The sequence below is a fragment of the Dendrobates tinctorius genome, unplaced genomic scaffold, assembly GCF_039654945.1.
Source record: "Dendrobates tinctorius isolate UK_male_01 unplaced genomic scaffold, ASM3965494v1 ptg000115l, whole genome shotgun sequence".
Taxonomy (NCBI): Eukaryota; Metazoa; Chordata; class Amphibia; order Anura; family Dendrobatidae; genus Dendrobates; species Dendrobates tinctorius.
Window position 1 is genome coordinate 23,817,158 of NW_027361783.1, and position 17,583 is coordinate 23,834,740.

General features: G+C 51.9%; 1 protein-coding gene across 2 annotated transcripts in view; it reads left to right on the forward strand.

The window, feature by feature from the left end:
• Window positions 1–4,790: 4,790 nt before the first annotated feature.
• PTPN2 (protein tyrosine phosphatase non-receptor type 2) overlaps window positions 4,791–17,583 on the forward strand; it is a 109,350-nt gene continuing 96,557 nt past the window's right edge. Inside the window, exon 1 of one of the 2 annotated variants that reach the window (XM_073590045.1) lies at window positions 4,791–5,068. In XM_073590045.1, coding sequence (XP_073446146.1) covers window positions 5,012–5,068 — 57 coding nt within the window. In that variant the 5' untranslated portion in view covers window positions 4,791–5,011. The remainder of the gene's footprint in view (window positions 5,069–17,583) is intronic. The other variant, XM_073590046.1, reaches the window with a different exon arrangement.

Below are 17,583 nucleotides of genomic sequence, written 5' to 3' on the forward strand. Positions count from 1 at the left end.
AGAGTGGTGGAGGCGCCAGAGACTTGGGCAAAGCCATTACAGCACCTGAGATTCCTACGATGGTGGAGGAGCCCGAGACTTGGGCAGAGCCATTACCGCACCTGAGATTCCTACAGTGGTGGAGGTGCCAGAGACATGAGCAAAGCCATTAACGCACCCGAGATTCCTACGGTGATGGAGGCGCCCACAGCACCCAACTGTACACGGATGCTCCGGCTGCGAACTGAATGAAAAAGGTTTGAGTATATTTTGTAAGTTGTCAAAAAAATACTTTTTTGCTGAACCTACCTGGGTCACTGAATCGTTATCACGCTGATGTGAAAGCCACTGCCTAACATTAATTAGGGGCTATTGATTCTGATTGATATGTCTTACTGGGAATCTATATTGGGAAACTCTGGTCACAATGTCTGGCCATAACCTTTCCATCCTCTGGTAAAGGTTCTTAGTTAGCCTTACATACAGCTGCTTCGCACAAAGTAAGAATATCAGTCATTACAAACAGAGTGATCTATTTCAAGTGTTTATTTCTGTTTATGTTGAGGATTATGGCTTACAGCCAATGAAGACCCAGACGTCATTATCTCAGTAAATTAGAATAATTAACCAAAAACACAAGCAAACGCTTCCTATGCGTTTAAAAAGGTCCCTTAGTCTGTTTCAGTAGGCTCCACAATCATGGGGAAGACTGCTGACTTGACAGATGTCCAGAAGGCAGTCATTGACACACTCCACAAGGAGGGTAAGCCACAAAAGGTCATTGATAAAGAAGCTGGATATTCACAGAGTGTTGTATCCAAGCATATTAATGGAAAGTTGAGTGGAAGGAAAAAGTGTGGTAGAAAAAGGTGCACAAGCAACCAGGATAACCGCAGCCTTGAAAGGATTGTTAAGAAAAGGCCATTCAAAAATTTGGAGGAGATTCACAAGGAGTGGACTGCTGCTGTAGTCATTGCATCAAGAGCCACCACACCCAGACGTATCGAGGACATGGGCTATAAGTGTTGCATTCCTTGTGTCAAGCCACTCATGACCAATAGACAATGCCAGAAGTGTCTTACCTGGGCCAAGGAGAAAAAGAACTGGAGTGTTGCTCAGTGGTCCATGGTGTCGTTTTCAGATGAAAGTAAATTTTGAATTTAATTTGGAAATCAAGGTTCCAGAGCCTGTAGGAAGAGTGGAGAGGCACACAATCCAAGCTGCTTGAGGTCTAGTGGGAAGATTCTACAATCAGTGATGGTTTGGGGAGCCATGTCATCTGCTGGTGTAGGTCCACTGTGTTTTATCAAGACCAAAGTCAGCGCAGCCATCTACCAGGAAATTTTACAGCACTTCATGCTTCCCTCTGCTGATAAGCTTTTTGGAGATGGAAATTTAATTCTCCAGCAGGACTTGGCACCTGTCCACACTGCCAAAAGTACCAATACCTGGTTTAAAAACAACAGTAACTGTGACAATCTCTCCAGGATGATATCCTTATCCACATAGCGTATGGACATGGTAATTGACTCTTAGGGTACCGTTACACCTAGCGATGCACCAGCGATCCCGACCAGCGATATGACGCGGTCAGGATCGCTGGTACATCGCTAAGTGGTCGCTAGTGAGCTGCCACACAGGCAGATCTCACTAGCGACATCGCTGGGGACGGGGATCGCTACTTACCTGTCAGACGCGGCGATCCTGAGTCCTCCCGCCCGGCTCCACGCGTCGCTCGTCGGCGCCACAGGAAGCGCAGCAGGAAGTGGCCGACGAGAAATGGTCCAGCAGCTTCTCGCGCGATCAGCGATAACCAGCGGGGGAGCCGGTCGGAGGTAAGTATCACATGCAGCGATATCGCTAGGAATATCGCTGCAACGTCACAAAATCGGTGACTTTACAGCTATATTGCTAGCGATAATGCAGTGTGTAACGGGGGCTTTACAGTTATGGTCTCTAAAACAAACTCTCTAGTATCTCACGTCTATTCATCTTTATTATCGACACTCATCACACACTCCCCTCTTTCCCTCCCCATTCTGTTAAGACTAGATTAGTCATGTTATATTTGTTTTTCTACAAATATTTAAAAATTAAGATAAAGTCAAGGACAATATATGACATATTGTGTCTTTTCCTATGTACTTCCCCCTGCGAGGGGATCCTTGTACTCTAATGTGAATGTATTTCATGTTTAATGATGTTTCCTTTTCAATAAAACCGTTGAAACTAAAAACAACATTAACTGTCATGATCCAGACTGGATTTTGAGTCCTGTTTTCCTGGACTGATCATGTAGGGGTTAACCTTTCTCAGCCTCAGTCTGGGTTCAGGTTGTCAACCCAGTTGCCTTTCACCTACGTCTACCTCCGTCACTTCGGATCCCCGATGTGTTCCATAAGACTCTCCTGAAGTCATTTGTACCTTCCTCTGATGGGTCTCCATCACCTCCGCCTCCAGTTTCTGTGGACGGGCAGATGGAGTATGAAGTGGAACAGATTGTGGATTTGCACATGGTCCACAGTTCCTTGTAGTATTTGGTCCATTGGAGGGGCTACGATCCTGAGGATTGATCCTGGCTCCCAGAGTGTTTCATGAGCGGTATCCTGGGAAACCTGGGGGTCTGGTGGTCCCCCCTTGAGAGGAGGGTACTGTCATGATCCAGATCGGGTTTTGAGTCCTGTTTTCCCTTGGAGCAGGAGATTCGTGAGGCTCAGTCTCTTGCTCCTCCGTCATTGCCTGACAACAAGCGCTTTGTCCCGGATCAGTACCGGTTGAGGGTACTCCAGGAATTCCACGATTCTGCTCTTAGTGGGTATCCTGGAATCTCTGCTACTCGTAGAGCTATTGCTAGGCTGTTTTGGTGCTCCTGTATGGCTTCTGATGTCGTGTTTGTGTCTTTCTGTGATACTTGTGCCCATGCTAAAAGCTCTCATTACCGGCCGGCCGGGGAATTGGTGCCACTGGTGCCTGCGGAGGGAAGGTCGGGAAAAAAATTTTAAGTTTACAACTATGACCAAAAGCTTTGGGAATGCATTAATGTCATGATTGGAGCATTTACAGAAAGTATAATAGTGTTAACCATGTAAACATTGAAAATTAGCAGCAACGGTATATACAATATATACATCACTTTTGTTTTTTTGAGTAATTTTCCAAAGCGTTTTGACCTGTGTGAACAATACCAGAAGAGCGCGTGTAGGTAGGTGAGCCGACTGGGGGGTGGTCCTTCTTTCCGCCGTGAACAGACTGATGTGTGTCCAACAGGTCCTCTTTATTGGCCGTCCCTCTGACGACCGCAGCACGACACTTCCGCACACAGGCCCGGGTACCTTTCACTTGCTTCCTTTTCTTGATTGTCGTCCCTCGCGGCTTTTTCACTGTGGCTGCCCTAGGCCTACCACCACAACGCTTCACCCGTCCAAGTCCGTCTGTCTCTGGTACCCCGGCCTTCTCTGTCCTGCGGCTCTCCTGTCAGGGCCACCCCCCTGACTGTCTTCCTCTTCAGTCCCTTCTGGAGCATCTCTCCCTTAAGTCTGCTCCTCTCCTATGCTCCTCTCCCTGGACTGGCTGGCTTCTGGAACTCTCCACCTCTTCTTATATTCCTCCCTGGTAATTCCCCTCTAGAGTTCCTGTATCCACGCCCCCCCATAACTGCGGTTTTGTAGTCATAAGCTGATGTAAAGCCCTTTTCTCACTGCTCTCTGCTCCCATCTTGTGGCCAAACTGCAGTACTACACCATCTTATATTTCTGCTGTCCTTAGTCTCCCCCTAGTGGGAAAACCCAGTACTTCACCCTCCTTCTCCTATGTCTAGCTGTCTCCCACCTTCCTATACAGCAGTCCATTTCCAGCACATTGTACATTAACCCTCTTGCTGCAGACAGGTCCATAGGTCAGTCCACTTCCCCTACACGTGTCCTAGGAAACACTGCAGAGCTCTGTAAGGACATGTGCAGACGGTCAGTAAACGCTGCGGGATGGAGGCTGTGTACTTGTGCAGCGTCCAGATGGTACAGCATAGAGGATGGGAATTCAAGAAATGGTTTGCCTACTATGCGTCCAGGGACGCCTGTGGAGACGGACATGTGGAGCGTCTCTCCACACAGCAGCATGGCTATCTTGTAGTCACGCGATTCTCCACAGGAGAAATGTCACCCACACAATATATTGGATGCGATGGAGCTGCACGGTTCAGTGATCACAAGCGGCATCACCTGCGTTCAATAGCCGGCGGCGGTATGGACACAGCGGACACGTGCTGCCAGTTCCTGATCATCTACACATACCCTATGGGAAATCCAGCGCGTGCCCGCATCAAACCCACACGTTTCAGGTTCCAGCAGTAGAAGGACTAGTATAGGCAGTGGAGAGTCCGGCAACAGCGGAGAATGGCCAGGCGTGCCATGTCCAGTCCTCCGCCTCATATGATCCCATCCCCTCCGGCTCTTGCCATCTATATGTGCCCATATCACAAGCTCCACCCGAGAGCCATAAAGACACGGGTGGATCAGTGGCCCCACACACCGGTCCTGTGCAGTCACCACATTCACTGTGGCCTGTGCTCCTGCACAGGGAAACACTAAACGTCAGCGATAGTCCCACAACACTGCGCCCCCTAACGGTCCTTCCGTCCGCCAGGAGCGCGCAGAGAGCCGGCAGCAATGGCCGCTGTCTACCTGCAGCTCATACTTCACCTCGTACTCCAAGGGATCTCCGACTGGGCGGAGCATCAGCAGGCACCGCCCCTAATGTCACAGCGCGCTGCTCATTGGGTGCAGGGCAGAGCAGCCGGTTGCCAAGTTAGGGATGAGCGAATGATGCTTGGAATGGGGGCGTGGTAGTAACCGGAAGAAGGCGTGGCTGTGAAGGCCGGTGCCGCGGTTGGTGTCGCAGGTCCGGTTGTTGCTTGTTTCCTCTTCTGTTCCCGTAAGCATCGCCGCTGTGTCCCGGGGCCGTGCGGAGAGCAATGCGGCTGGGCGGGGAGCTGTGAGCGCGGCACCAGAGAGCGGCTCCGCCGACGGCGGGAGACATGGAGAACGAGTTCAAGAGCATTGACGAGGAGAACCGCTGGAACCCGCTGTATGGAGTGAGTAGTGCTGTCACGGGGCGACCGTGGGCCGTCACCCGGAATTACCCTCTGTCTCCATAGCGTGTGCTCCCGTATAGCACTCACATGTAGCGTGTGCCCCCCGTATAGGGCTCACATGTAGCGCGAGCCCCCCCGTATGGCGCTCACATGTAGCGCGAGCCCCCCCGTATGGCGCTCACATGTAGCGTGTGCCCCCCCGTATAGCGCTCGCATGTAGCGTGTGCCCCCCCGTATAGCGCTCGCATGTAGCGTGTGCCCCCCCGTATAGCGCTCGCATGTAGCGTGTGCCCCCCCGTATAGCGCTCGCATGTAGCGTGTGCCCCCCCGTATAGCACTCACATGTAGCGTGTGCCCCCCGTATAGGGCTCACATGTAGCGCGAGCCCCCCCGTATGGCGCTCACATGTAGCGTGTGCCCCCCCGTATAGCACTCGCATGTAGCGTGTGCCCCCCGTATAGCGCTCGCATGTAGCGCGAGCCCCCCCATATAACACTCACATGTAGCGTGTGCCCCCCCGTATAGCGCTCGCATGTAGCGTGTGCCCCCCCGTATAGCGCTCGCATGTAGCGTGTGCCCCCCCGTATAGCACTCACATGTAGCGTGTGCCCCCCGTATAGGGCTCACATGTAGCGCGAGCCCCCCCCCGTATGGCGCTCGCATGTAGTGTGTGCCCCCCCGTATAGCGCTCGCATGTAGCGTGTGCCCCCCCCATATAGCGCTCGCATGTAGCGTGTGCCCCCCGTATAGCGCTCGCATGTGGCGTGTGCCCCCGTATAGCGCTCGCATGTAGCGTGTGCCCCCCATATAGCACTCACATGTAGCGTGTGCCCCCCCCCGTATAGCGCTCGCATGTAGCGTGTGCCCCCCCCGTATAGCGCTCGCATGTAGCTCGTGCCCCCCGTATAGCGCTCGCATGTAGCTCGTGCCCCCCCGTATAGCGCTCGCATGTAGCGTGTGCCCCCCCCATATAGCACTCACATGTAGCGCGTGCCCCCCCCGTATAGCGCTCGCATGTAGCGTGTGCCCCCCCCGTATAGCGCTCGCATGTAGCGTGTGCCCCCCCCGTATAGCGCTCGCATGTAGCGTGTGCCCCCCCCGTATAGCGCTCGCATGTAGCGTGTGCCCCCCCCGTATAGCGCTCGCATGTAGCGTGTGCCCCCCCCGTATAGCGCTCGCATGTAGCGTGTGCCCCCCCCGTATAGCGCTCGCATGTAGCGTGTGCCCCCCCGTATAGCGCTCGCATGTAGCGTGTGCCCCCCCCGTATAGCGCTCGCATGTAGCGTGTGCCCCCCCCGTATAGCGCTCGCATGTAGCGTGTGCCCCCCCGTATAGCGCTCGCATGTAGCGTGTGCCCCCCCGTATAGCGCTCGCATGTAGCGTGTGCCCCCCCCGTATAGCGCTCGCATGTAGCGTGTGCCCCCCCCGTATAGCGCTCGCATGTAGCGTGTGCCCCCCCCGTATAGCGCTCGCATGTAGCGTGTGCCCCCCGTATAGCGCTCGCATGTAGCGCGTGCCCCCCGGTATAGCGCTCGCATGTAGCGCGTGCCCCCCGGTATAGCGCTCGCATGTAGCGCGTGCCCCCCGGTATAGCGCTCGCATGTAGCGCGTGCCCCCCGGTATAGCGCTCGCATGTAGCGCGTGCCCCCCGGTATAGCGCTCGCATGTAGCGCGTGCCCCCCCCCCCCCGTATGGCGCTCACATGTAGCGTATGCCCCCCCCCGTATGGTGCTCACATGTAGCGCGTGCCCCCCCCCGTATGGCGCTCACATGTAGCGCGTGCCCCCCCCCGTATAGCGCTCACATGTAGCGCGTGCCCCCCCCCGTATAGCGCTCGCATGTAGCGTGTGCCCCCCGTATAGCGCTCGCATGTAGCGTGTGCCCCCCCCGTATAGCGCTCGCATGTAGCGTGTGCCCCCCCCCGTATAGCGCTCGCATGTAGCGTGTGCCCCCCCCGTATAGCGCTCGCATGTAGCGTGTGCCCCCCCCGTATAGCGCTCGCATGTAGCGTGTGCCCCCCCCCCGTATAGCGCTCGCATGTAGCGTGTGCCCCCCCCCGTATAGCGCTCGCATGTAGCGTGTGCCCCCCCCCGTATAGCGCTCGCATGTAGCGTGTGCCCCCCCCGTATAGCGCTCGCATGTAGCGTGTGCCCCCCCGTATGGCGCTCACATGTAGCGCGTCCCCCCCCCCCCCGTATGGCGCTCACATGTAGCGCGTCCCCCCCCCCCCCGTATGGCGCTCACATGTAGCGCGTGCCCCCCCCCGTATGGCGCTCACATGTAGCGCGTGCCCCCCCCCCGTATGGCGCTCACATGTAGCGCGTGCCCCCCCCGTATGGCGCTCACATGTAGCGCGTGCCCCCCCCCGTATGGCGCTCACATGTAGCGCGTGCCCCCCCCCGTATGGCGCTCACATGTAGCGCGTGCCCCCCCCCCGTATGGCGCTCACATGTAGCGCGTGCCCCCCCCGTATGGCGCTCACATGTAGCGCGTGCCCCCCCCCGTATGGCGCTCACATGTAGCGCGTGCCCCCCCCCCGTATGGCGCTCACATGTAGCGCGTGCCCCCCCGTATGGCGCTCACATGTAGCGCGTGTACCCCCGTATAGCGCTCACATGTAGCGTGTGCCCACCAGTATAGTACTCACATGTAGCGCGTGCCCCCCCCTGTATGGCGCTCACATGTAGCGTGTGCCCCCCGGTATAGCGCTCACATGTAGCGCGTGCCCCCCCCCGTATGGCGCTCGCATGTAGCGTGTGCCCCCGGTATAGCGCTTACATGTAGCGTGTGCCCCCCCCCGTATGGCGCTCGCATGTAGCGTGTGCCCCCCCCCGTATAGCGCTCGCATGTAGCGTGTGCCCCCCCCGTATGGCGCTCGCATGTAGCGTGTGCCCCCCCCGTATGGCGCTCGCATGTAGCGTGCGCCCCCCCGTATAGCGCTCACATGTAGCGTGTGCCCCCCCCGTATGGCGCTCGCATTTAGCGGTTGCCCCCCCCCGTATGGCGCTCGCATTTAGCGCGTGCCCCCCCGTATGGCGCTCGCATTTAGCGCGTGCCCCCCCGTATGGTGCTCGCATGTGCTCCTATATAGTACTCACATGTAGCGTGTGTGCCCCACCCCCCCACCATGCGGTTGTCGTGTATAGTGTATGCGCCACGTATTGTGCGTGTGGTTGGTGCGTATATAGTGAACATGCCTTCAGACTGCATATGTCCGTGTAGTGCCTGCATATACCGTAAGGGTACAAAGGTTTAAGCTTCTGTGAAAATACTTTCAAAAGTGTTAAGTGTATTTTATCAATGCACAAAAGACATGTAAATCCCGTCAGTACAGTTGTGGCCAAAAGTATTGACACCCCTGCACTTCTGTCAGATAATACTCAGTTTCTTCCTGAAAATGATTGCAAACACAAATTCTTGGGCATTATTATCTTCATTTAATTTGTCTTAAATGAAAAAACACAAAAGAGAATAAAGCAAAACATTGATCATTTCACACACAACTCCAAAAATGGGCCAGACAAAAATATTGGCACCCTCAGCCTAATACTTGGTTACACAACCTTTAGCCAAAATAACTGCGGCCAACCGCTTCCGGTAACCATCAATGAGTTTCTTACAATGCTCTGCTGGAATTTTAGACCATTCTTCTTTGGCAAACTACTCCAGGTCCCTGATATTAGAAGGGTGCCTTCTCCAAACTGCCATTTTTTAGATCTCTCCACATGTGTTCTATGGGATTCAGGCCTGGACTCATTGCTGGCCACCTTAGAAGTCTCCAGTGCTTTCTCTCAAACCATTTTCTAGTGCTTTTTGAAGTGTGTTTTGGGTCATTGTCCTGCTGCAAGACCCATGACCTCTGAGGTAGACCCAGCTTTCTCACACTGGGCCCTACATTATGCTGCAAAATTTGTTGGTAGTCTTCGGACTTCATAATGCCATGCATACGGTCAAGCAGTCCAGTGCCAGAGGCAGCAAAGCAATCCCAAAACATCAGGTAACCTCCGCCATGTTTGACTATAGGGACCGTGTTCTTTTCTTTAAATGCCTCTTTTTTTCTCCTGTAAACTCTATGTTGATGCCTTTGCCCAAAAAGCTCTACTTTTGTCTCATCTGACCAGAGAACATTTTTCCAAAACGTTTTAGGCTTTTTCAGGTAAGTTTTGGCAAACTCCAGCCTGGCTTTTTTATGTCTCGGGGTAAAAAGTAGGGTCTTCCTGGGTCTCCTACCATACAGTCCCTTTTCATTCAGACGCCGACGGATAGTGCGGGTTGACACTGTTGTACCCTCGGACTGCAGGGCAGCTTGAACTTGTTTGGATGTTAGTCGAGGTTCTTTATCCACCATCCGCACAATCTTGCGTTGAAACCTCTTGTCAATTTTTCTTTTCCGTCCACATCTAGGGAGGTTAGCCACAGTGCCATGGACTTTAAACTTCTTGATGACACTGCGCACAGTAGACACAGGAGCATTCAGGTCTTTGGAGATGCACTTGTAGCCTTGAGATTGCTCATGCTTCCTCACAATTTGGTTTCTCAAGTCCTCAGACAGTTCTTTGGCCTTCTTTCTTTTCTCCATGCTCAATGTGGTACACACAAGGACACAGGACAGAGGTTGAGTCAACTTTAATCCATGTCAACTAGCTGCAAGTGTGATTTAGCTATTGCCAACACCTGTTAGGTGCCACAGGTAAGTTACAGGTGCTGTTAATTACACAAATTAGAGAAGCATCACATGATTTTTCGAACAGTGCCAATACTTTTGTCCACCCTCTTATTTATGTTTGGTGTGGAATTATATCCAATTTGGCTGTAGGACAATTCTTTTTGTGTTTTTTCATTTAAGACAAATTAAATGAAGATAATAATACCAAAGAATTTGTGTTTGCAATCATTTTCTGGAAGAAACTGGGTATTATCTGACAGAATTGCAGGGGTGTCAATACTTTTGGCCACGACTGTATTTGCCTTCCTCGGTGCGCACAGATGTTAGAGGAACTCAGCAGGGAGGTTGTGCTAAACATCTTGGAGAATTAACCGCAGAGCTGTGTATGTAGACTTATCTCTTCATGTAATCCTGGGCAGGCTCGGTGATGGCCATGTCATCACTTCCAGGACTCCTTGATGCTGTGGATAGGTGTGAATAACATTGACTGTATCTTTGGGGTCTTTCTGCTGCTGAATAAACAAGTCAGAGCCTCCCTGATGAGACTGCATGATGGATACATTTCTGACACTATCAGTATTCCTCAGCATTGAGGACAGGATACCAAGAAATGGGCAACGATGAGGACTATAGATGCAGTGGTGGTCAAAGGAAACTTTGTGCGGCCATCCCTTTTCAGAATGTGTAGATTTTTCTTCAGTGTCATCCCCTCAGAATTGGCACGCAGCAACCACCTTGGACCCAGGTGCACCTGTCTACTGTGGCCAGAAGTGGTCTTCATGGAAAAATTTTGGCCAAAAACTATACCTGCTACATGAAAACAAGACCACGTGACTGGTGTGTGCATGCAATCATAGGCACTGTGGTGCACAAAAATGGCAGCAGATGCTTTGCTCCAACAGGATGTGGTTTGTCACCAAAGAGGTGGATAGCGGCACATTGAGTGTCTGCTGGCAACCGCGAAGAATAGCGGAGGTTCCTTGCAATTTTGGGGCTGCATTTCAGCAACTGGAGTTGGGAATTTGGTCAGTATTAATGGTGTCCTAAGTGCTGAGAAAAGCAGGCGGATACTTGCCCATCAAGCAATACCATCAGGGAGGCGTCTGAGTATCTCCAAATTTATTCTGCAGCAGAACAGTGATCCCAATCATACAGCCAGTGTTAAGAGCTATCTTCAGCATAAGAACAAGGAGTCCTGGAAGTGATGAAATGGCCCCATAGAGCTCTGATCTAAACATCAAATCTGTGTGGGATTAATGCTGATCAAAATGACTGTTATTGTGAACAGTTAAGTTGAAGATGAAATGATCTCTAAAAGGCCTTAAGTTAAAGCGAACCTTTCAGCTGGGTTTTGCTACTAAGGCTATGTGCACACGTTTTTAGATGCGGATCCACAGCGTCTTTGGCCGCACAGACTCACATCAAGTCCGCAGTGTAGTGCACAGCCAATGTTATTCTATGGGAGATTTGTTGTGCACATGCATGTCAATTTGCGGGTCTGCAGCATTTCTGCACCCATTGAGTCAGGCACATTTGCAGCAAAACTGCAGATGTTAAAAAGATCTGCGGAGGTGGGTGCGAGAAACGCTGCAGATCAGGAAGTGTGTGGGCGGAACTATGTGCGTGTATGTGTGTGCCTGCGTGAACCTGTTGGTGTGCGAGGGTCTGCGGGGCTGTGTCTGTAGGCAGGCATTGTCCGATGGGACTACTAGTCCCATTCCGTTATGCCTGCTACAGTGACACCATTAGCCAACATTCAACACCATCTGGCTAATGTGTTGAATGTTGAAAAAAAAAAAAACCCCAAAAAAACAACAAAACGCATTTAATACTTACAATATACACCTAATTCTGGAAGCCAAGAAACAAACAATATACTCCTTGTGTCTGACGTAATCCAATTAATAACGATTGTCCCACGACAATCTCCCGTGGAGAGCTGTCACATCAGCAGATGCGACCGCTCTCCAGGGGCTCCGGTGTTAGAGTGACGGAGATAATCCTCTGCACTGTATCACTCCGCCTCCGACAGGTCATCTGAGTTTATCCTGTCACTTGCGGCACCGCAGCTTGAGAATTTTTTTTTTCACGCTGTAGTGCCATAAAGTGAGAGGCTTAACTCCGATGATACACTGCGGGAGGGTTATCTCCAGTTAGTGTGTCATCGGAGGCCTTGTAGAGCGGTCACATCTGCTGATGTAACTGCTCTATAGGGGAGATCGTCGTGGGACACTCGTTATTAAAGGGATTACGTCGGAACTGGTAGTATTTGTTTTACATTTTTTTTTTTTTTTTTTTACAGGAGATCGATTGCTTCGGGGAATTAGGCGTGCAATCAAAAGATGGAAAACTGTGTAGTGTTTTATTTCATTAAAACACTTTTTTTTCTGGCTGTCTTTAACCCATTAATAACTATAGGATTAGTAATGGATATGTGTCTTATTTATGCCTCGCCATTATTAACCGGGCTTAATGTCACTTTACAATTAAAGATGACTTATTACCTATATCCCACGGCTACATGGCAGAGGGAAGAGAGGCTAAGTGCCGGAATTGGCGCATCTTGGAGATACGCCATTTCTCTGGCAGCTGCGGGCTGGTGTTTGTAGGGCAATATCCATGGCCCCTTCCTAGGCTGATATTCATAGCCCGCAGCTGTCTGCATAGCCTTTCTGGCTATTAATTATACGGGGACCCCACGTCTTTTTTTTTTTTTTTTTTTTCCCCACAACGTCCCCCTGACAGCACCATGGAGGACGTCGTCCTCCTCCTTACAGGGACAGGAAAGCACACGAGAGGTTAAAAGGCCCCGCCCCACCCCTTTTCCCTCAGTGTCTTTCCTGTCCCTGCATGGAGGGACATATGAGAGGAAGATCAGCTTACCGGAGGGCGCAGGGGGATCAGCGGCCAGTCCATACCTTCCCCCTGCCGGGATGCCCAGGGACGACACTTCCCGGTGGGGAGTCCCTCGGCCCCAAAGACAGGAGCAGGACGTCGCTCCTGGAGGGAGCCGCTCCTCCCTGTGGGAGGCTCTCGGCTCCAGGCTGTACTGTAGTGGCAGCCGAGTGGGTGCGGGCGCCGGCTTCACAGGACTCAGGAAGCCGGATCCCCGCCGGCAGTGGTGTGGACGCCGCCATTACAGAACGCCCGGGGTGCGTCAGATCTGGGCAGGAAGCGGCAGGCGTGATCTTGGCTATCGCGGGAGGACCCGTGGCGCGGCGGTGACGTCACGCGCTGACTTTGAATCAGCGCAAGCCAGCAGGCTCCGCGCACGCCAGCAGCAGCTTTGGTGGTTATGGACCCAGAGGCACCAGCTGACTGAGGGGTAAGGGCGCTTGGCGCAATCCACCCCCCACACCGCCTTCCCCGCAGCCCATTATGATTGACCCGACTATCCCTGTTCTGTATCATACAGGAGAAGGGTACCCCAGCCGCCCCGACAGGCTAAAGATCCGGCCAAGGCCCCATCTAAATTTGTCAGATGCCCGGTCTGCAGGGTAAAGCTGCCAGACACCCACATCAAAACTCTCTGTGGACCCTGCACTTAAAGGGTTGTAAGAGACGAGCAACCGTCCCTCCTTGCCGAGATGCGATCCCTGATCCGGGAGGAGGTACAGGCCTCCAGATCCAGCCCTTCTCGGCCAGAGTCCCCCAGTCCGGGGCCAGGCCGGAAGCGGCCGAGGTGGGAGATTGAGCTAGCCTCGGAAACAAGCTCGCCTGAGGGGTCAGACCTCCGGGACTCGGATCCCGAGGGAGAGATCCCGACCGACAGGCGGGGCCAAGGCAGGAAATACCTGTTTAGGCTAGAGGACACTGATGACTTGGTGCAGGCGGTAAGGAACACCAAGCAAATTGAATAAGTTCCTAAACCGCAGTCCCAACAAGACCTGATGTTTGGGGGACTGGTTGCTCGGAGACAGACTTGTTCCTATGGGTGGGACAGTTGGAAGAGCACTTAACCAAGAAGACCCTCTAGATCCTAGCTTCCCTCCCCTTGATGAAATCAGCCACGACATTTTTCAGATACGTCGGCCGAATCAGTAAGGTTCGCAGCCAGAAACAGCTCCCTTTCCAATGCAGCTAGGCGAGCGGTTTGGCTAAAGTCCTGGTTGGGGGATAATGCATCAAAGGCGAAGCTTTGCTCCATCCCCTTTTCAGGCTCAAGGGTGTTCGGACCAGCTCTAGATAGCATCTTAGAGCAGGTGTCTGACTAAAACAAAGGGTTTCCAGAGGAAAAACCCAAGCGTCCCCAGTCCTTTTGGAGGGGGCCCTTTTTCCGGAGACAGACCGACTTTAGGAGCCAGGGTAGATCCAATAGAAGCTCCTATAGAAACGTTCAGAGCCAAGGGGGAGAAGCAAAGCCCCTCTTTTTACATCAACCTCCAGGTCCAGAAGGCAATGACGCCATAGGCGTCGGGGGAAGACTGCGACACTTTGCAGAGAGGTGGGGCCAGGTAACTCACAACCAGTGGATCCTCAGAACCATCGCAAGAAGGTTACAGCATAGAATGTTGTTCCTCTCCCCCCGACAGATACATTGCCCCACCGTAGTCCCGGAAGGCTCTGCCATGTGGGCAGACCTACAGAACATGCTCAGGTCAAGGGTCATAGTGCCAGTTCCGTAGTCGGAGAGGGGAAAGGGTCACTACTCCTCCCTGTTCTCCATTACAAAACCATCCGGCGAGGCCAGAACTATCATAAACTTGAAACCTCTAAATGCCTGGGTGGTATACAAAAGGTTTCGGATGGAATCAATACGTTCGGCATTTCATCTTATAGACAGGAATGCCATTATGTACCCTTGACCTGAAAAGTGCGTATTATCAGGTCCCCATCCATCCCTCATCTCAGAGCCTGCTAAGATTCGCAATCAGACTACCGGCCCGAACCAGCTACTTCCAGTTCCAATGCCTTCCATTCGGGCTGGCTTCAGCCCCCCGAATATTTACAAAGCTGGTAACAGAGGTAGTGGCCTACCTGAGAAACCAGGGGGTCACTATAATACCATACCTAGACGACTTTCTCCTAGTTGCAAGATCAGAAGAGAGGCTCATTCAGGACAGGAACCGAACGATCAGAACATTGGAGTATCTCGGCTGGCTTATCAGCAAACAGAATTCGGACCTAAAGCCAGAAAGCAGGAAAATCTTCCTGGGAGTCCTTCTAGACTCAAGAAGCAGAGTATCCCTGCTACCAGAAAAAAAGCAGCGGATCATTCAGGACAGAGCCAAGAGCCTCCTAAAACATCGCTCCTCCATAAGAGGGGCAATGGAGGTCCTGGCCTGATGATGGCCTGCATTCCGTGCGTCAGATGGGTCCAGTTCCATTCGAGGCCCCTGCAAAAAGAAATCCTCGCAAGATGAGACAGACGTCAGGATTCACTAGACGGGCCCATATCATTGCCAGATCTGGTAAAAAGATCTCTACGGTGGTGGATACAGCCCAGAAACTTAGCACGCCGACCTGTATGGACAACCTCGCCATACGTGGTAATCACTACAGACTCCAGTACGTGGGGATGGGGAGCCCATGTAGAAGGAAGAATTTTCCAGGGAAGATGGCCAGTCAGCATCAGAAACAGATCCTCCAACTTCAGGGAGCTCTATGCGGTCTGGGAAGCCCTGCGTCAGAACCGGTCGGTAGTGAGAAATCGACACGTCCGAATACTGTCCGACAACACAACGGCAGTCTCGTTCCTGAAGCACCAGGGGGAGGCCCAAGACATCGACCACTCCAGGCACTAGCAGGACGAATATTCGCTTGGGCAGAAGAGGTTGTCCTCTCAGTAACGGCAATCCACCTGGAGTGTTCTCAGAATGTAGTGGCAGACTACCTAAGCAGACAGCAGTTCTGCCCGACAGAGTGGGAGCTAAATGGAGAGATCTTTCATCAACTATGTCAGCGTTGGGGGACCCCCAGTATAGACCTGTTCGCAAACCGGAAGAACTCAAAGTTTGCCAGATTCTACTCCCTGAACCCAGCGGACCACCCGGATGGAGTGGATGCCCTGAGCCAGGCTTGGAAGCAACCCCTCCTGTACGCATTCCCACCACTGGCGCTTATACCGGCGGTACTCAGGAAGATCTGTGAGGACCGCGTGACTGTGTTAATGATAGTGCCATACTGGCCAAGGAGGAGTTGGTTTCCACTGCTAGGGGCCATGGCAGTAGGAAACCCAGTCGAGCTACCCCTGAAGGAGGACATCATCCACTAGGGCCCGATCCGCCACCCAGATCCAGCAAGACTACACCTCTCGGCATCAATCCTGAAAGGAACATCTTGAGAGCAAAGGGCTTATCCGATCAGGTCATATCCACTCTACTGGCCAGCAGGAAGCCGGTAACATCCGCAATCTACCGGAAGATTTGGAAGAGATACTGCCTGGAAGGTGGCAGGTCCGATCTCCTGGCAGGTACCCCCGACCTCCCTAGTATTCTAGACTTTCTACAGTCGGGGTATAGTAAGGGCCTTAAACCCAGCACGTTAAAAGTCCAGATTTCAGCCTTGAGCTCCTTCTTTGTCTACCCTTTAGCTTCCCATCCTTGGGTGGTAAGATTCATAAAGGCCACGCAGCGTCTTCGCCCCACTATTAGGCAGCTCACCCCACCATGGGACCTCGGCCTGGTACTCAGATCCTTATGTAGGGACCCCTACATCCCTAGTAAAAGGATGACCTTTTCAACTTTCACTCGGAAGACTGCTTTCCTTGTAGCCATCACCACGGCCAAAAGAATAGGAGAGATCCAGGCCCTGTCCACCAAAGATCCATATCTCCAGATCAGAGAAGATCATATAATCTTAAGATTAGATCCGGCGTTTATCCCCAAGGTAGCCTCTTACCAGAATATAAATCAGGAGATAGTGTTACCATCCTTCTGCAGCAATCCCCGCAATGGGAAGGAACAGCGTCTCCACTCTAGACATAAGACAGGCAGTTATAAGCTATCTAGAGGTCACTAATGACTGGCGTATTGACCCAAACCTGTTCATCCTCTTTGGGGGTAGAAATAAGGGGAAAAAAGCCTCTAAGGCGTCCATCGCAAGAATGGTAGTTCCCTCCCTGTTTATGTTATGTCATATGATGTAATATGATGGTATCATTAAAAGAATTATTGCATTATCCACGCTGTGGTACTTGTTAAATCACTGAGGGAAAAGGGGTGGGGCGGGGCCTTTTAACTTCTCGTATGCATTCCTGTCCCTGTAAGGAGGAGGAGGAGGACGTCCTCCATGGTGCTGACAGGATGGACTCCTGGAAACATCATTACCGGTAGGTCTAATACCTATTATTTTTTTTTTTATTTTTTTTTTTTGGGGTGCCCCTATTTTAATAGCCAGTAAAGGCTATGGAGTCAGCTGCGGGCTGATATTGATATCCTGGGAAGATCCATGGGTATTAACCCCTTCCCAGGCTATAAACATTGTCCCACAGTCGCTGGCTTTCCCTCTCTGGCACCATTTTGTTTTCTAAAATTTTCTTAAATTTTTTTAATTAAATTAAAAAGATAATGCGTTAGGCCCGGGTTACACTTGTGAGAAACTCGCACGAGTCTCGCACCTCAATACCCGCACTCTGGTCCAGAGTATACGGCTGCATGTATTTCTATTTTCTATCCATAGATATAGCTATCTCTCTCTCTCTGTGTAAACATTATTCTTCAATAGAGTATGTAAAATAAGAGGTTGGACAAAGAAATGACATCACAACTTTTTATTTTTTTTTTAAATAACATCTTTATTTAGCTTTCAAAAACGCATACAAATCTGCATGATAAAGTGTGAATACCGCACAGATTTTTCCCTGCTTTTTCTGCTAAGAGATGCAGATTCTGTGAAGAAAATTCCGCAG